Consider the following 20,979-nt stretch of genomic DNA (forward strand, 5'->3'; position numbering starts at 1 on the left):
AAGAGCTTTTTTTGTACTATACATTTATATTAGCTTTGCTGAAATAGCAGATTAATTTTAACACATTAATTTATCAACAATCTTTTTATTTTTTTTTCAGGTACGAGAATACACTGCAGGTACCCCCAGTCAGGACCGAGACATATATTAATATGGCAAAAAGTCTTTTCGTTTCGAGTCAGCCAGATATAAGGACTTCGGAAGACTGATTCGCACATAGGTTACGTTGGCCCTAGTTGTAACTGTGCCATCTGTCGTGGTCCTCATGGGTAGTTTTCTTTCTGTTTTTTTACTTAATGTGTTTTTATGCTTTTGTTTTAATGAACGATGCAATCGTGTCCTGCTTCATACGTGTGTTACCTCTACAAACGCTATTAATGCTTAAAATCATGGTGTAAAATGTAATGTGCTTTATGTATTACTGTGCTTAATTTTTAGTGCTTTCTATGTTTTTTGCTTAGCATGCCAATTAAAATGTTTAATTTGCTTATGTTTTAATTATGCTTCCACTGCTTGTCATGTAAATATCTGTTATTCTACTTACGGTTACTTCTAGGCGGAGGTTTGTCTCTGTTATACATAATGCACATGTACATGCACCTGTAGATTAGGCACTTGATTTCAAATAAAGGTACATATGTACTACATGTAACACTGTATGTCGCACACATGCAAGGGAATGTATATTGTAGTTTGAGATCAAGTATATAGATGATATTTCAATCAAAATGCATGCACGTGTTATTGCATGTTTCTGCACCCTACTCTATTTTAACAAGTTTAATTCGAGGCGAGTTGGCACACATAAAATGATCGATTCGTCCAGGTAACGTGAGACCATTTGCATTCTAATTAAACTCAAACCATTAGAATAAAAACAACAACCAAATGTCTATAATAGGAAATCAAACCAAACTCACCGCAAGTTGTTGTGTATCAGTACGTACAGTAAACTTGCGAACGCGCTGAAGAAAATTATCCGGATTTGCTCCGTTTTGTGTATTAGAAGCACAACAAGGACGTTCGAAGGCTAGGCCAAGGACGTGAGGTCACGTAGAGAGACAGCTGAATCTCGAGCGAGAAGGAAACTCGAGGTGCCGTGGAAGACAGGGCTGTCACTCCATTACAGTCGGTCATTCAAACGTAAACATGGCCGCACGTCCCCAGTCAGACGTGGACAAACGTAAACAGATTAGCATTCGTGGAATTGCACCAGTGGAAAATGTTGTGGAAATTAAGAAAACATTCAACCGGCATCTGCATTATACAGTAGTGAAGGATAGAAATGTCTCGACCCCACGGGATTACTACCACGCCTTGGCCCACACCGTAAGGGACCACCTCGTGGGGCGATGGATTCGCACACAACAACATTACTACGAACAGGACCCAAAGGTACATGTATGACAGATGTCCGCTAAATTGATTCGAACGCGCCGGAGATGTAGCGTTGATGATGCTGCATAGATCTGGCATGCAAGTGATGCAAATAGACGAAAAAGGCATAGACAAATGCACGCGCTCACGTGCTTGATGTTGTTGATACAAAATTGTTTATGACGACATTTAATCAGTTGCTAATTAATTAAATGAGCTAAGGAAACATAAATTGGTTGCATACACTGTAAAATATTTAATTTAATATGAATAAATTATCAGAAAACACCTGGAATAATATAATTCATTTTTAATGTTGATTTGTCAGGGTCAGAATGAGTTTTTGATAAGTTCTGTAAAGAATGACATGCATCACAAGGCTTGCTTTCTGATTAATTCTAAATTGTTTTTTTTCTGACAGGTGACCTTTATTTGACCTGTGACTATTAATAGCATAATTGTTATACACAAAAGATGCATATATATATATACATTTAATACTACAGCATTTCCAGGATTTCTGTAAGTTTAATTTATTCACATATGTATCTATACTGGAAAAAGTTAAAATATAATGTTTTCTGCAATAAAATTTGGACAATTCTATCAGATAGAAATATTTCAGGTACATGTATTCCAGTACAACACTTAGGCCTATATAGCTAGCACAATATACTACAATTTTAGGAACTACATTTTTTTCCAGTTCTGTATACTTATACATATTCATCAAAATATATAGAGTGACTGATGTTATTCCAATAAGTAGCAAGAGCTGTTAATTTTTATCTCTATCACCCATATTCATTTTGCCATTTTTATTAAACAACAACAAATAGATCTCATTGGATATGCCAAGGGATGGTGGGTTCAGTTATTTTCATGGTGTTTAGATTACTACAGTAGATACTAGTTATATATTATATAGGCAAATTACTGAAGCTTATTCAGGCATGATCTACTATAAAGTTGTGTCCCATCAACTGTGCAATAAACACTATAAATATAGTACATATATAAAAACTATTACATATTTGATTTTCTATTTCCTAACGTTTTTTGGTCTTTTAAACATCTAATTTAAAAACCATTAAAGGGTCATAGTGAGTAGGTCTGGAGTTAAGAATCAGCAATTTTTCATGTGTGATCGCTATATTTTGTTAGCAATGAAAGTTAACTTGAAATGCTCTAATTTTATACAACTTTAATGCCAAGCTGTAAAGCTGATACATAAAAGAGCATATTACCACACTTGTTAAAATCTCGCATTAACATTATATAAGCTAGTACATGCCATTACCTGGTTTTCTCTAAAAGTTTTGGTAAATTATGTCCTAGCTTTGACGGTGTTCTTTAGTGAGGTATAAACATGGACACATCCACACACTCATCCTAAAGTACCTTAGCTGTTAATAGGACATTAGGAAATAACCAGTTAACCTGACAACTCTAAACAGTTCACTGCATCGCTTATAGAAACTGCATGGCTGCAGGAAAGGAAAGAATATATGTGTAAAAACGATTTCAAATTGGTGAAATCATCAACTTGTACTTTTTAAGGAATTATATTGGAGAAGCCTAGGCCTGTGTATATAGTGTGTGTCAGTTTGTATAATGATTGGGATATCAGAGTTAATTTGGCTCATCTTCATGTATGAATTTGAGATCTGTTTTGTGTCATGACTGAGCTTTGTTAAAGATACTCCAACGCCCACAGAGCATAAATTATAAAATGATATTTATCATTTGGACATTAATTTAATTGATAGTTTAATCATGCATGTATGTCTGTAATTAACACAACAATACATATAAAATAATTTGTTTTGCTTTTGTTGTCTGCGCAATTAGTACCTCATCCCATATACATAGTGTTATCAATTTTATTCCAGATGCAATTAATTATTTTAAAGACTTTTATATTGAAGTAAAATAAGAAGCTCAAACTTAATGATATTAATTGTGTAAAGAAAGTACCTTTTGATACTGAAGAAAAATACTAATTCATTTGCTCGTATTACTGATACATGTAAATAAAAATTACCATTTATGGGTGGTGTAGCATCTTTTTAAAAGTGTTAAAACATAGCTGCGGTATAACTATGAGGATGTTGTTATAATATGATGGTGTTTGTTCCTGTGTACTTGCCGGTTGTGACTTCCTGGATTAGGAGTATACAGTTCTAGTTCAGTTACAATGACACCCGGATACAGGAGGGATAAGTGTTTCTTGTTCATCATTTTAAAATCTAAACCATATCCTGTTTAGATGATACTATAGCTGTGTCGTACCTCCAATCAACGTTAGATTGAAATGCAGGCTATGTCCTATACATGATAATATTGAGTTTCCAGATTTTAAGCTAAAAAAGCTGCATTAGAGTATAAGCTGCATGCCCAATTTCTGGGTAAAAAGTTGCGACTTATACTCTGGAAAATATCGTACTTATTGCTGGAATTTTATATTTGGGGCATCTGGCCATGGTTATCCAATGAGAAAGTTTATTATGCTCTGAAAGTAGGGGTCTGTGACCTTATTTTGATACATATTTCATTTCTGAGCCTTTGAGCCTCAACCTCAAATAGAAGACCTAATACAATAAGTAATGCAACAACAAAAAGTCAATTAAGATTTACCGTACATGTATTTGCCATAAGAAGTGCCCCTCCATAGAAAGCCCTTACCTCTATGTTGAAGTTTAATACACTGTGTATAAAAGTCCATATGGATTTAGCAATGTTTGACATTTGTAATGTCTATAACATCAACATTGTATCATATATTACCATGAATTTTCAAGTCTTTCATATATCAATGTGTCTCAAAGGAAAGAAGGCATGTTTACTTTGACAGATTAATGTGCCGTGAGTACTCAAAGAGTTAAAATATGACTGATGTTTTTCATCCACAATTAACTTACGCCCTTTTTGTTTTTGAACTGTTTTGAGTCTACAGGACTGTGTAAATGTATAAGCATTGTTCCACAGATCCTTTTAAAAAAAATCATGGATCCTTTTAAAAAAAATCATGGCTATTTTGACAAATTTTAAGAGGCCATAGTTAACAAAGAAAATTTGATCTTGATGAAAAGGGACCATTTCAGTATGGGCCAAATAATGGCCAAAATTAAGGCCCCCTCCAAAATGATTCCTGGTTCCAGGACTAAAATATCAGTGATATGAAAACAACTTCTTATGAAATGTACACAAGTGATGTTTTTCAAATACATAAGACCTACTCTGTGTATATATATACAGGTAGTCAAATTAAATCTGCTAACAGAAAAGAGGAAGAAATATTCAGGGGAGCTAGGGCAGTTAAGCGTGGGAGTTTATCCTTTCTTGATTGGTAATGTTATACTTTACAATGAATATGATTCAGGCAGTTTTTACCTGGACGACTTTAAGTCTAAATTTATCACAAACGCTATTTTGATATTTTTCTGAGTCAGAGGTGTAGGTAAACTGAGTTATGCTCTTGTGTTCTGTTGATCATCTTGTTTGCTGTTGTAACGCAAGACTGAATTTGAAAGAATTTAAATGTCTTTTAAATTGAAAAGCTTTCTGATATTTTAATTGACTATTTTGTAGCTCATTTGATCTTCATTGGACAGTCACAACTTTTCCCTTTAAACAATGTTTGATATTGAAGACATTTGATTCAGCCTTAAAATTTAGCTATGCTGTAGCATGCTGGGTTCCAGTTTGTTTGCAAGAATATTTCAAAATTTATGAATTAATGATTATGCAATCTTTTTGTTACTTCTTCCTGATAAACTACCTAGAGGTCCAGAAAAAAAGAGTGGAGATCAAGCAATTGGCTGATTTAGGCCAATTTATGACCTCTCGTTTTTGTTTAAAACTATTGTTTTCCACAAATCAGATTGTAAGTGTTATATCTGTTTGCACCTTTTTTTCATGTTTTGATCCTCAAGCTGTCACTCCTGTAGTCCCATACATTCTATTATGATCTATCAGAATTATTTCCCTCTGTTTCAATACTGATGGAATGAAACAAAGGGAAGTAACTTAGATCAGAATGATTCCTTCTCCCAGACCCATTGTACACTTACATGTATCTCTGTCTATCTGGTGATGAATGTTTTTGTCTACCTATCCTAAATTTATGTTGATCAGCCGTCTGTCTAAACATTTATATCTGTCAAACTGTTTGCCAATCTTTCTATCCTAAAAGTTGATTTTATCTGTATTACAGCGTGTGTACTACCTCTCCCTGGAGTACTACATGGGTAGGACACTCTCCAACACCATGGTCAACCTGGGCATGCAGAGTGCTTGTGATGAGGCTATGTATCAAGTAGGTCTACCACTCATCTCCACCAACTTCGATTTGCTATGTTGAGAATAATCAAAATATATACTCCTATGTTTGAAAATACTCAATTATTACTTTTGGGATGTTTTGCTGTTGTACATAATTGTCTAATGAAACAACCTTTTCACCTTCTTACCCAATTTTACAAAAAAAATAAAAATAATGATAATAAAAATAATTCACTCCCAACACACTTCTTCATTTTTTATGAGCATTCCAAGTGCAATTTGTTATTTAATTTCTTTTACATACAAATATAATGTCCTATATTTAGCTTGGCCTCGACATTGAAGAGTTAGAAGAAATTGAGGAGGATGCTGGTTTAGGTAATGGAGGTCTCGGACGATTGGCAGCCTGTTTCCTGGATTCTATGGCAACCCTTGGTCTGGCTGCCTATGGATATGGTATCCGTTATGATTATGGCATTTTCACACAGAAATTTGAAAATGGATGGCAGGTAAGTGAAAAAAGGCCTTTTATTTAGAAATTGACTATGATGTTAGGCTTTAATTTTAATATATCCCAAATTGAAAACTTGTATGGTGTTTGGGGTGATGAACATAGGTATGAACTACCATCATTAATTATCAGCGATCATGTCTTGGACCATGGCACTGTCTCTTTGGGAGAAATGGTAAGGTCATAGAACTGTGTGAGCGAAAAAAAATGTTTCAAGATATGATACACCTACATGTTATATTGAGAGTATCATTTTTATTTCACTTTTATGATATTTCATTCAAATTATCATTGTCTGGAGTTTTTCTTTCTGTTATTGTATATTCAAATTCAATATCAAAATGCATAGAATAAGGTGTCTATGGTCTAGAAGCTGGAGAAGTCTAAGATTCTATTTAGTGGAGTTAGTACATATGTAATGACAAATGTATGATAAATATCTTATACTGTCACCTAAACCAGTTACATTATTACACAACCAGTATCATAGGGTAAAATGTAGTTTATACTCTTATCAATTGTGGAATTTACTTGTCTTGATTTGTGACATTTGAGCATAATTACCAGGCACCTGGTATATTTACTGGAGGAAATATCTGGTAATTGAGAGGTTTCTCATCCATGCTTCACTGAACATAAAACATCTATATAGGTATAACTTACAAAGTCTTGCTTTATAGAGTGTCCATTGTGTAGTAAAAAAAAATAGCCACCACCGATGAAACTCGATGATAAACTTAGCATTTGAACGGATGTAGGTCATGTCTATACTAGGTAAATTGCATGTATACACGAACTCTATAGACATAATGTTTACATAAATGTCTAAATTCTAATTAAATATGCTATTTAGTTTCATTTTGGTTCCTGGTGATGTTTTTAAAAAAATAAGAAAAATGAAATTTGATTATTTAGTTTCAATGACTTGCATTTTATTTCCTTGATACTTTATTCATTCACCCCTATAATATAATTTGAACTCTTCCAATCCATAGTTGGAACAATTCATTAGGAACATATAGGTGTGATTCTGTTGAGATATTTTCTTGAGGGATGAAATCACTCGCCTCCACTGCTTATTAAATTTACACCTGTTAATGTAAGTTTTTATCAAATTCTACTCGTCACTCGAATATCAAGTGACTAAATCATAAGAACATCTCTTGAATTGATAGGTTTTCATATATATTCACAAGTGACAGAGATTTCATTAGGAGCCCAAGATAAAGGTTTGCCCATGCATGAATTTTCACCAGATCCTTTTAAGTACTAAGGTCAACATCCGATACATTACGGTTTGAATGGATATCAATCGTGATCAAACGGTGTTGAAAAGCATGGTTGATGATCGCTGATGGGATTTTAAACATTTAATTAAAAGTAGAAACTTAAAGGTCTTCTAGATTTAAACTTAGTTTTCAAGTACATCTTTTAACATAAATGGATGATATAAAATGCATATATACACTTCTGACAATAAATTGGAACTTAAGGAATGTTTGTGGGTATCCATCTTTGATAGAAAGTCAATATATATTTAATGTTGTTTGTTTGTAAACTAACAAACTTGATCTTGCCACGAACAGACATTGATGGTCATGCACACATTGAAATACATTGTATCAAAATCTTGTCAACTTTAGTTATACCAAGTGTATAGTTGTAACTATAATTTTCTCTCTCACATCTCAGGAGTTAGTAATTTTTTTTTCAAAATGATTTCAAAAGTTTGAAAGGAAGTAGTTGTTCACTTTAAAATGTTATCACATTAACTGTTTTTTTAAAGCTCTATATGGGTGGTTCGGGTAGCAGTAGCTGAACAGTTAAGGTGTTTGATATTCAACAAAGCTTGAAAACTTGAAAATGCATTGTCTTTCAACAGTTGATCTTTAAAACAGCTAGTTGATCAATAAGTAGAACTTTGGTTTTAAAATAGAATTTTCTTAACTGTAGATTTTGACCTGAGAATATCTTTTTGCATTATCATGTCATAGAATTGCATTTAATTCCCAAGCATTTATTGGAATTAATATGTTTCAAAATGAATACAAGATGACAGAAAGACTTTAAGAATAACCTTATTTTTTGAGAAATATATCCCCAGTATTTAAGGTAGGTTTCGCCCAAAAAAATACAAAGACTTTGTAATTTAAAACTTATCTTGTACTTATTTATATCTTATAATCTTCAGACCATTTTCAGTGTATACAGCAAACAAAATAAGTGGTCAGTTGCCTAGCTTGACCAGGAAAATACTCCTCTTTAAATTGAGCGAAATCAAGCTTTGCATAGAACATAACATCAATAAACAGAAGCGTGCAACAAAATGTCAGAAAGTTTAGTAAAAATGTAAAAAAAAACACCAAAACAACAACTCGAAGTTCCATGGATTGTTTATACAAGTACATATATCATATAATCTACAACACTTCATGTTACTGACATATGCTTAATAGCTTAGTACCTCAAACATATGTAGTTAGACTGCCACTGTATGTCCACTGGCATGTGTTGAAATTAAACCCACCACATGCAACACGAGTCCAACAGAATCCTGGCAAGCTCCGCATGATGCAGCTTCTGTTTCTTCTTTTACTATACATATCATCTGTGACTTTCATTCCCTTTAGATATCCTAGGGTGCTACCGATTCCATTCTAATTTCCTCCACTTTCCGCCGATTCAGATACATTTTTTTCTCACACGCTTTAAAATTTGTTCAGCCATTTAATTTGCTTTTAGTATGCAACAATGCGCATGCACGAAACTTTTGACAACCCAATCCATCGCAGCTTCATTTGCATACTATCCAGTCAGTCTGACACTGAAATAAATCAAGGATTTCCTTCAATTTTGTATTCAAGACATGTTTGTTCAATTTCATACGTATAAAGAAATTAAATTGAGGTATTTTTAATGTTTTTTCATCTTTTTTTTCCGTTTATGGTGTTTCACAAAAAAATATTTATTTGGTTAAGGGAAACCAACCTTAAAATTAGTGAATGGTGTGTTCTTACTTTGAGACTAATCTGGGATCTGCCATCAGCTGGATTATCTATCCAAAATTATGTACCTGCTACTTCATAAATAAGTAGGGATAGATGACTTTGTAAAGTAACCAAAATTTTTACCTTGTTGTCTATAGGTGGAGGAGCCCGATGAGTGGCTACGTTACGGTAACCCCTGGGAAAAGTCCCGTCCCGAGTATGTACTGCCCATCAACTTCTACGGACGTGTGATAGAGAACAACGGTGTGAAGCAGTGGGTGGACACTACGGTGAGTCAGTTATAATAAGTTATACAATAATTTAGGAATGCATGTATATGAGATATATATATATATATTCCATTTATTGTTAACATCAGTTTAGCATTGTAGTGCATTTTACTATAAAGTCAAACCTGTTTGATTAATTAATTACATACCACAAAGTTACCTGCCCCTGTGTGTATGGGTCTATGTGACATTGTGTGTTTGTAAATAAAACAATTCTTCTCCACAATGGCAGATAATTCTTTAATTTGTAAATATGGAATTAAGTTTTGACACAGAAAATAGCATTTCATAGACAAGTGGTCTTTGTACATATATCAAGTTGTATTGCAATTTGTATTATTGTATTATACCCTTAACAAGCACATGGTATTATTGAGGAGGTGGTCTTTATACAAAGGTAGTCATTAAGGCAGGTTTTTGTATTATTGTTTCATACCCTAAACAATCACATGGTATTATTGGGCAGGTGGTCTTTATACAGAGGTAGTCATAAAGGCAGGTTTTGCTGTATGTACATAAGACTACAAGTACAGTATTAGATATTGATTAACTGTAGATTAAGTAGATCACAAATGGAAAACAAATCTTGATGTATGTGACATAATTTGCAGATTGTATTTGGAATGCCGTTTGACAGTCCTATCCCAGGGTACGGAAACAACACTGTTAACACGATGCGACTGTGGGCAGCCAAGGCACCCAACAGCTTCAACCTCAAGTTCTGTAAGTAGCTCTGGCAATATTATAAGGCAGTTTGGAAACATTGATATGAATGCCATTTTTAGCTTAAAGTGAGGCAATAGAGGTTTTGAGAGAGAAATGCTAATTTTAAGGATAAAGAATAAGATACATTATAAAAGTTTATCAGTGCACTTAAACTTGACGAAAATCATTTCTGGACTTAAATTTGATTGTGACAAAATAAGAGTTTCCATATTAAGTATTATTATATGTTACCTGTAGTCATTGTCATAATGCAAGCAACTCTGATCTGATAATACATTGTAGTGTCAGTAAAGCTTTAATTTCATTTACCAGTTAACAATGGTTCTTACATTGACGCTGTGTGCGACCGAAACCAGGCAGAGAATATCTCTCGGGTACTCTATCCCAACGACAATGTAAGTATACCCATCTCCTGGTTATCTAACTTCAGTGAAAGTTCTCGTTAATTTTGAGTCGGCCGAAATTCCAGTTAAAGAGAGTATAAATGTTTTAAAAGTTAAAAGTTTGTCCAGGACCAACAGGATACCAACTAGTCTTGTGAGTTTGAACAATATTCTTTCCGTTTTGAAAATGCTCCAATTATATCGAAAATAAATTCAGTATCTTCCGAGTTTCATGCTTTCACCATTAAATGAAAGTAAGAAGCATTATATATTGTTATCTATGTTCATCCTGTTGCATCTTGATTTTAAATCTAGGTATTTACAGAGTACTTTATTGATATTTCTAATATGTAGCATCTGTAATGTTATGTCCTGAATTATTCGGTATCATGTTTGATGCTTGATGTTCCATGTCCTTCAGATGTTTGAAGGTAAGGAGTTGCGTTTGAAGCAGCAGTATTTCTTGGTGGCAGCTACACTTCAGGATATCATCAGGAGATTCAAGTCCTCCAAGTTTGGAAGCAGGGATCCGGTCCGAACATCATTTGAATCATTCCCAGACAAGGTAAACATTGCTCTATTTATAAGGAGACACAATTTCCAGAAAACTGTAAACCAGAATCAGAACAAAATGAAACGTCATACAATCAAAGACTGTTAAGTATAGGTTGTTAACAGTTGGAGAAAATATTATTTCAACTTCTCAAGGAAGCAAGCGGTCAATGTTGTCTATTTCCAACATGAAATGATAAGTTGCTACTGTACACCCCAACTTTAAAGCTATTAAAAAGAAAATGCCTCCAGTTTTGTTTACAAAACCTGTAGATTAGACAGTTTGAATAAAATCGTAAATATAATGAAGTCATTCTGCGAGAGGAAACCAGGTGATTTGTAAACCAGTTTATATAGAGTCGCCTGGTATTAAGAATAGGCAAATGATAATAGACTGGATCTATGACGACCAATATTTTAGCTAACAGATAAAAATTGCGAAAAAATCTGGTTGTGTTAGGTTCATTGTTGTGACACAATTTTGATGTCATCTGCTGGTTTACTCCTATTAACTAAAACAACATTTGCTTTCTCCATGGTAGGATAAGTTCTTCAGAGTTTTACTGTATTTCATTTTAATTCTAATTATTAAAAGGAGTTAAAATAAGGATAGTTTTAATTCTTATTTTGTAATGTTACAGGTTGCTATCCAGCTCAATGATACCCACCCAGCATTAGCTATCCCGGAGTTGTTGAGGATCCTTGTCGACATAGAACATGTACCATGGGACAAGGCCTGGCAAATCTGTGTTAATACATGTGCTTACACCAATCACACGGTGCTTCCTGAGGCTCTAGAGCGCTGGCCAGTCTCTCTCCTCGGGAACCTTCTGCCCCGACACTTGGAGATTATTTACCTAATCAATCACAATTTCATGGAAGTAAGTAGTATTATCACCCTTTGAGTAAATTTGCTGCCCCATACTTGTTAGAAAACAGATAATTTACGCCTGCTATCGATTAAATCTTAAATTATACAAGTGATTCTTATCAGGAATAGACTAGTTAAAACTAGAATTAACTCCCTTTAATATATCTTTGTCAGTACAGTAAATTTATCTTTAGAATAAAGTTATGAAAATTGAATTGCACCACTATCCTAACATAAACGTTTTTGTAAGCTTTTTATCAAATCTACGATTTTGATTTGAAAAACATTTGTTGTCCTTCTGTAGGAGGTCGGTAAAAAGTTCCCTGGTGATTTCGATAGAATGAGGCGCATGTCCTTAGTGGAAGAGTTTGGAGAAAAGAAGATCAACATGGCCCACTTAGCTATTGTTGGTTCACATGCCATCAATGGTGTGGCCGCCATCCATTCCAACATCATCAAAACAGATACGTAAGTAGAAGTGCTTCATCTGCTATATGGTAGCTCCTCGTTTCTCCCAGGGTTTAAGGATATATATATATATGGAATATCTGGTTTGAAACGACAGATTTGGGGGCCTAAAATGGACACAAACCATATATAGTCTTTTGTGAGCTATTCTCATTGAAAATGTAGATCAAACTGTAAAACCCGCTTTTAAGTTGAAACCCGCTCATTATGAACAAATAATCACCTGGATTTAATTATATTCTATTTGGGTTAGACACTGAGATCACATGACAGAAATCAGTGTTGAAATGATATTTTGTTGATAACAGGTTCAAGGACTTCCACGATATGTACCCGGATCGTTTCCAGAACAAGACAAATGGCATCACTCCCCGACGCTGGCTGTTACTGTGTAACCCTGGATTATCCGACGTCATTGCCGAGGTCAGTTGCAGTCTCCCACTCAATATTCCTCCTAAATCAAAATTGTTTAGAAGTATTTTGAGGTTATCAACTTTTGTAGTTGGCTTTAGAATTAACAAAATTAGCATCAATCAAATGTTTTTCTATACCTTGTACATGCCGGGGTATATATCAGGGATCTGTCACAACCTCAAGGCAGGGATAGATTCTTTGAAAAAACTACAGCCCGTTTGTCAAAATGTTAATTCATAAATATTTGCTTTCTATTCCAGAAAATTGGAGAGACATGGGCTACAGATTTGTATGAGCTTGCACAGCTGAAACCATTTGTAAACGAGGAGTCCTACCTGAACAAAATGATGACTGTCAAACAGGTGAGTCAATCTTATATGTAAATTACCATATATGACCCAGTAAGCAACCCTTCCCCTTTTCAAGGCCTCAAGTTCACTTACTTTGAAAAAAAAATCCTTTTTTAAATGCAGCCAAAAATATGAATACCATATATTGTGACAGTACTAGTTTCTTTATTATTATGTTCATTTTGCAAACCGATTTGTAGCTAATGTATTCAGCACTATGTGAAGGTTTTAAAGAAAAATTAAGCACCCCTTTCAATTTTCTCTATTTTTAAGCACCCTATGTGTTTATTGGATCAAATGCGTTAATAAGAATTGTTTCAGAAGTTCAAACAAGTGAACTACATGACTGATAACAAAACATTAGCCTACGTACATCATTATAACTAATTAAATTGAGAATCGCTGATAAAATAAAAATTCCTTAATTGTAATTACAGGAGAATAAGATGAAGTTAGCCGAGTACATCCAGAAGGAGTACAATGTTACAGTGAATCCAGCCTCCATCTTTGACATCCAAGTGAAGCGTATACACGAGTATAAACGTCAGCTGATGAACTGCCTACACATGATTTTGTTGTACAACAGGCTGAAGAAAGATCCCAACATGAAGTTTGTGCCCAGGACTATCATGGTGGGAGGCAAGGTAAAATCAACAATGAGAAAGACAGAAAAAGTCTGGCATGTTGGCACAATAAGTGTAGTTCACATTTATACTCAAAGGGAGATAACTGCTTCCCATGGTAATCAGTTGTTCATAGCATTCTGTATCTAATTTTAGTTCATTAGAATTTACCAGTCTAAGTTAGAGTTCCAAAATTTTATTTGTTTTGTATGTAAGTAAAGACTTAAATAAAATGTTGATAAAGACATGGAATTGTGCAGCTGTCTCATTGCGTTTCTCTTTAAATAGAAAAATGTAAAGCTTTAGAAATGATTATACACATTGATCAAAAGTAAAATCATCAGAAATTTTGTGATATTTTTTTTCTTTGATGATTGGCCATCAAACTCCCAAAAGGCCCATTTCAGTCCACAGATAAATTTTCCTCTTTTACACCAATTTGTAATAATTCAAATAAAGTTTTAGATGCCTCCCTAGCAAACTCTGGAGAAGTTGTAGAATTTTGCTGAAATAGCTTTTGGAAGTGTGGTCTGTCTGTATAAAACTTTCATCAATGAAACTTTAAAATATTGAAATTTTGACACAGTGATTGATGATTAGTATAGAAAGGGAAAAAACTTTATCTCACTCACCAATATTTACACATTTATACTTGTCTTCATGTAAGGCTGTAATAGCTATCAATTTTTCAACTCCTATATTAAATATTGATATTTTTTGTGTTTTCAGGCTGCACCAGGTTACCACACTGCCAAACTCATCATTAAGCTGATCAATTCTGTGGCCAAGGTGGTCAACAACGACCCCATTGTTGGTGATCGACTCAAGATCATTTACCTGGAGAATTACCGGGTTTCCTTGGCCGAGAAGATCATTCCTGCAGCCGACCTCAGTGAGCAGATCTCTACTGCCGGTACAGAAGCTTCTGGAACAGGAAACATGAAGTTCATGTTAAACGGAGCATTGACTATTGGTACACTGGATGGAGCCAATGTGGAGATGAGAGAGGAAATGGGGCCTGAAAATATCTTCATCTTTGGCATGACAGTGGACGAAGTAGAACAAACTAAGAAAGAAGGGTATGTTGGCTTTAATTTCTCTGATTCAAATATATATCTTAAAACATTTCACTAAATATGCCTATAGGAGAATGAAAAAAATGTATGTTGCTTAAAAATAAAATTTTATTCTTCTAGTGAAGAAGGTCATTCAATCATTTAAACTTTGCCCTTGAATTGTTTTAGAGAAAGAACTATGCTATTAAAACATGCTTTAAAATGATAAAATGGCTTATTATTTGGAAATAATCCCTATATTGTCATTGTATTTATAGTGCATCCTTACTAAAGGTTCTGAATATGGTCTACACAACATCCATATTTAGGTATTAGAAATAAATATCGCAATCATTTATATGTATAATACCAGACTATTTTGAAACCATTCTCCTTCTGTACTGATTGTGTTCCTCATCTGATTGGTGTATAGGTATGTCTCCCGTCACTACTATGAAAGCAACCCTGAACTGAAGCAAGTCATTGACCAGATATCCAGTGGATATTTCTCCCCAGAAGACCCTCACATGTTCCAAGAGCTTGTCAACATCCTCCTCAACCACGACAGGTAACACACAGTAAACATTGTCAAGGAAAATTCAGATTTTGTCACAGTTGTCGAAACAATTTGTCTTGATATGTCATAGCTGATGAAATAAAGTTTCGATGAATAATATACATTGGTCACATTGAATCTCTTTTTATGTCCTGCCATGAAAATTGGAGACATATATAGTGATGATGCCTGTTCTGTTTGTCCAACGTTGGTATATAGAGTGTGATCGGGACATTTATGTCTTAACAATTTCCTTTTACATTGTAAATGGTTTTTCAACAGTTTCCAATTTAATCATCTGCCATTGCTTTAAGTCATAGATTTTCAACAATTGAATTGTTCTTCAAATTGCTCAAATTGAATCTTATCTAAATACATCCAAGTTGTCTCCCTTTAAATGGTCTTCCTTAAGTTAACTCTTGTGGATGTCCAGTTTATATCAATATTAGTTCATTTATCAAAGTATTTAGAAATAGTCACTGCTTATCAAAGTCACCCTTTTCACAATTAACTGGTATGGTCACCTTATCTGGAAGTAAAGCTTGGTACCTAGACTTAATCATCTTATGATATAAATATTGTTATTCATGTTTGTGTCCTTTGTACTTACAGATTCCTGCTACTGAAGGACTTTGAATCTTATGTCAAATGCCAGGAGAGGGTTAGCGAGACCTATCTGGTGAGAACTTATTGCATATTCTTAAAATTTCATTAGGGAATGGAAGTATTAATGCTTGACATGATTATGGGTGAAGGGTAATGATTTAAACTTGTGGTCTATTTTGGGGTCTTGCTTATTAGCAGAATTGATATGCTGTACAGCCGGTTATATTCGGGGTACATTGCTGTAATCATGAAACACTTGATCTGTAAATTATAGAGAAATTATTGAATCATAGGTCATTTCATAGGCTGATCATACCAAAATACATCATACATAACTTGACATGAATTTCTCTGTTTGTTTCCCAGGATCAAGCCAAGTGGTCAAGAATGTGTCTGCTTAACATTGCATCGTCTGGCAAATTTTCTAGTGACCGCACAATATCGGAATATGCGAAGGAAATTTGGGGTGTGACACCCAATGAACTGAAACTACCTGCTCCCCACCAATCTCTTGATGAGATGATGGCACAGGCCACAGCTGCCGCCAAAAAGGCCTGAATGCCACCTCAGGGGGAACTCGCATGTCCAATTTAGTCGTGATAAAAGATCTTGTAACTGTGAAAGAAAGTTTACAATGATGCATGACTTAGTGTCACTGTGATTAAAGACCAGAAAAATATCCCCAACCTTATATATCGTCTCTGAGTGAGAATTATTGCCAGGATCTTGTGCTTCAGTTGTGTTGGAATCGTTTCTTTACAGTAATGTCAAGGTGGTGTGGTTTAAAAATAACTTTTAGAAGAGAACCTATTCTCTCTCTGTTATAAATGCTTGATAATATTCCCTAGGCAACAGCAGGTATATATATATGTATTGTTCCTTTTTTACATTTGTATCACAGGATAGAATGGAATTCCAACTGTCTAAATGTCGAAATGCTTGAGTAATGTAAGTTTTGTCTTGCAATAGATCTGAGAGTTATGTCAGTCAGTTTTGGTTTGGTGCAAATGATGCTAACCTGATAATATATTGTGTATAGTGTGTAGCTATATATTTAACAAATAAATATTATAGTGATAGTAGTTAAAACAAATTTATTTTTGTTGATATTGTAGTTAAATCAGTAGAAATTGTAGACATTTCTTCTGTGTAGTGTAGAAATTAGATAGGCAAATGTTTTTTCCAAAATTTTAATTTTCACGTTGAAAGTTTAGTCTTTTAGTTGAGTACTATTATTTGAAAGATATTATCGTAAATCCATTTATTTTAAACTTCTGATGTTTATGTAACGATATACCAGTCCAACAATGATTTGTCTAAAACTCAACCTTCTATGACATCAAATTGTAGTTATTAATTTATTGTTTGCCAAAATCCTCAAATTATGATAAATACCTGTTGATTCCCCAGCATTTATTTGGCTGGTACATGATTCAGGTACTGATAAAATCAGAATAGTTAATATGGTAACGCTAACACACAAATGAAATAAATGTCTTTAGTCATATCAAATAGATAATTGTTTAAATCAAGAGTTTAATATATGATATAGCCTCTGAATACCTATGTACTTTTAGTTAAATTTGGTTTGTTTATTTTTACGTCCTATTAACAGCCATGGTCATGTAAGGACGTGCCAGGTTTGTTGGTGGAGGAAAGCCGGAGTACCCGGAGAAAAACCACCGACCAACGGTCAGTACCTGGCAACTGCCCCACATGGGATTCGAACCCGCTTCCCAGAGGTGGAGGGCTTGTGGTAATATGTCGGGACATCTTAACCACTCGGCCACCGCGGCACTTTTAGTTAAATGGTATTGAATGTGCATGATCTATAAGTAATGAACATTTATATTTTCAATTTTAGACTCAATAGTTTATGTATATAGATTCCTGCATTTTTGTCAGTGAATTACATATTTAGTTTACCTTAATGTAGCTCGGTATTTTTCTCCTTTCAAGAAATATATTTATTAATCTCAAATAGGTATTAGTAAAGGTCTCAAAAAAGGAGAAATATCTGTAAAAGTTGAATAATTATATAATAGCTGTTTTAAAGTTTTACTGTAAGAAACAAGACTAATCCCAGTATGCTGGTGATATACATTGTACATGTAAGCTGTACCAAAATATGTTTTTTTCTATAATTTTTCATCAATATCTAACTTTTGTTTTGTTGCTTGCTTATTGTTATGAAATGTTTGTTTCTGTCCTAGATGACACAAAATTATTTTCATACCAAGATACTCTGTTTAATCCTTACACCAAATTTGTGTTTATAATAACTATGATCTAGTGCTTTACTCTCAATGTCCCTGAATGGCTTAAGCAGAGGTAAACAGTTATTAGAAGTAAGTCAGATACATTTATGTGAACATGCATGTCAACATAATGTCAATAGGAACTTGCATAATAACTTAAAAGGTATATGTAATTGAAATTTAATTTATCATTCCAGATAGAAAAAATATACTAAAAATGTATTGGTATAACTCTCCTAAAGATTGAAAATTTCAAGTCATAAAAATGTTTGAAATTTTTCCATGAATTTCAATTACTGGAGAATTTACTTAATTTTTATATCTTTTTGATTAGATTAAATGCTAATTGTTTTTATCTACAATCTATTCAGGTTAACATTTGCTTTGAAGTCCCTCGTTCATTATTATAAAGTATTTTTCTTGTAATTACGTATTATAAAAAGCTTTAGATATTAGGTATTTGTAATGTATGATACTGGATACTTGATTCCTTTCATATGATATTTCTATGGGTAAAATCTTCTGTTGTAATTTTACAGTTTCATTGTTGTTACATTATCACTCAAATACTAAGTAGATATGTGGTAAAAATGTGTATCAGTGGGGATAAAATTGTGGGATTTCCGTTGATAAGTTACTTGAGGAATTTTGTCTATTGTTAGAGACATAACATTTCCTTTGTATCAGCTACCCTCTCTACAAATCCTCCCTGTGCGAACCTTTCCAGTATCAATTTGATGAAGCTTTGTGATGATGTAGTTCTGTGGCTTTTTCAAAGTTTATCTTCCAATATCAAGGAACAAGTATTATTTTCTAGAATTTTTCAATTATATTTGCCTGTCTAAGAAGTACGTTTGCAATATTTACATTTTGGTACTCATTTATACATTGCATATTTTGTCATTTTATTATTTTGCTGTCAATTTTCCAACAAAACAAAACCTTACTATATTATCCAACAGTAATCCTGTTTCTTTATATTCTTGCTTGTACATTTATATGATGGGCACTGTTGTTATTTCCAGTCCTCAACCTACATGTAGATTAATGTAGCATGTCAAGTATAAATTGTTAACCACTTTATGTTCGTGAGATACAAATCGCTACATAATTTCACAAGAGAGATCTAACATGAAATCAATTTTTTTTTTGCAAATTATTGTAAGGAAGTGTATATGAATGCACGATTGTCAGTTAAAGCCTTTGATCATGGCGTATTCGCAAAATTGTTGGAAATAATGAGGATGTAAAATATTGTATATGCGAAAAATAAAGTGATTAACAATTGGGGTTAGAAAGGTACTATTTGAAATAGATTGATGTGCTGTATATATTTTGATATTGTTGTGAAGATATATGTTAGAATTTGGTCTATATCACTTCGTGATCATCCTGTAGCGAAAAAAATCCATTTAAACCCCAATTTCATGTAATTACGATAACTTGTTACTGAAGTGTTGATGTATTTAGGTTCAATGGGGCTTTGAATAATAAACAGGTACTTAGAGACCAAAATAATTGTTAAACTAGTGCGCAAATTACTCAAGTGTTTTAATTTCTAAGCATTCAGATGTACTAATATTATGGTCATTTCACCTTGTCATTAAGTTGAAAGTAAGCTATATATCTTATTTCATCAATGCGAACCATATTGTTGTTTGAACATAATGGAAATAATTGAACATCTCTAGTCGACCTCTAGCTCTGCAAACCATTATTCTCCAATGTATTAAAATTTTTAAGCATGATAATCAATATTAGATATCTTGAAAAGTATATATTTCTATTACCACTCTGTAAACCTTAACTATCGTCTCTACAAGCCTTTATTACTATCAAAATGTATCAAAACAACAAGTACAAATTATATAAACGTTGTTTAATATTATGAATACAATGATAAAGCAATGTTCTAGTACAAAGGTTTTACCAACAGTACCCCTATATATAATCCAGGATTGTTAATGAGATATCTAAACATCATGTATATTGATGTCGATGGCAGATTGTGTAATAATTAGTTTGTTGACAAATAAATCCTGTTATTTACAAAAGCTGATGTTTTCATTTTCTCTTGTTGGTTTTATGATAACAGTCTCCAATGAACTTTATGAAGGTAGAATGCAATATTACTGATAGATGGATCTATTGGAATGTTAATTTTGATTATTAAAAGCAAACAAACAACGCATAATACACGTATTTAAACCGCTTCAACCAATCTATCAATTAATCAAAAATCTAACCCAAAAGCCCTTATTTGTATACTAGTTACAATATGTTAATAAGTGTGATGTTTCCGGAAATATATTTTGACTGTTTACATGGTTGTGACTTATCCTCTGGTTGACCTTATTTACATCAGCTACTGTAAACCAACTTTCATTGTGTGATCCAAATTAATTTGCGTTTGCTTATCTCCCTTATTAAAACATCACTTAGCTAACCTGTTGAACATTGTGAGCAATACAGAAGATTTAAACGTGTAGTAGTTGATAACTATATTATTAAGAATTCGAATGAAATATGGACACTAGGCCGGTAGTAGGTCTATGCAGTGTATCTTTGGCAGCTCTTACTCTTAGATAAACGCATGTGAGAAAAAGTACACTACATGTATTACCGTATTTTCCGGACTATAAGTCGCACCATTGGTATATTGCACGTA

At 33.5% G+C, this 20,979-nt stretch overlaps 1 protein-coding gene across 1 annotated transcript; it reads left to right on the forward strand.

Annotated features, from left to right (window-relative positions):
- The first annotated feature begins 996 nt into the window (after positions 1–996).
- On the forward strand, positions 997–20,365 carry LOC138318677 (glycogen phosphorylase, muscle form-like). Its single transcript, XM_069261275.1, has 16 exons — positions 997–1,395; positions 5,594–5,695; positions 5,988–6,170; positions 9,318–9,449; positions 10,061–10,172; positions 10,488–10,570; positions 10,980–11,123; positions 11,752–11,991; positions 12,286–12,449; positions 12,758–12,872; positions 13,124–13,225; positions 13,651–13,857; positions 14,566–14,915; positions 15,325–15,459; positions 16,060–16,126; positions 16,420–20,365. The coding sequence occupies exons 1-16, from the start codon at positions 1,150–1,152 to the stop codon at positions 16,609–16,611; spliced, it is 2,574 nt and encodes an 857-aa protein (XP_069117376.1). The 5' UTR covers positions 997–1,149; the 3' UTR covers positions 16,612–20,365.
- Positions 20,366–20,979: the final 614 nt, after the last annotated feature.

Source organism: Argopecten irradians, chromosome 3 (genome assembly GCF_041381155.1).
Source record: "Argopecten irradians isolate NY chromosome 3, Ai_NY, whole genome shotgun sequence".
In the NCBI taxonomy this organism is placed as follows: domain Eukaryota; kingdom Metazoa; phylum Mollusca; class Bivalvia; order Pectinida; family Pectinidae; genus Argopecten; species Argopecten irradians.

Coding starts and splice junctions, on each gene's coding strand:
- LOC138318677 (XM_069261275.1), top strand. CDS start 1,150: ATGGCCGCACGTCCCCAGTCAGACGTGGACAAACGTAAACAGATTAGC. Junction 12,873..13,123: donor TATCCGACGTCATTGCCGAG/GTCAGTTGCAGT, acceptor TTTCTATTCCAG/AAAATTGGAGAGACATGGGC. Junction 14,916..15,324: donor GAACAAACTAAGAAAGAAGG/GTATGTTGGCTT, acceptor ATTGGTGTATAG/GTATGTCTCCCGTCACTACT.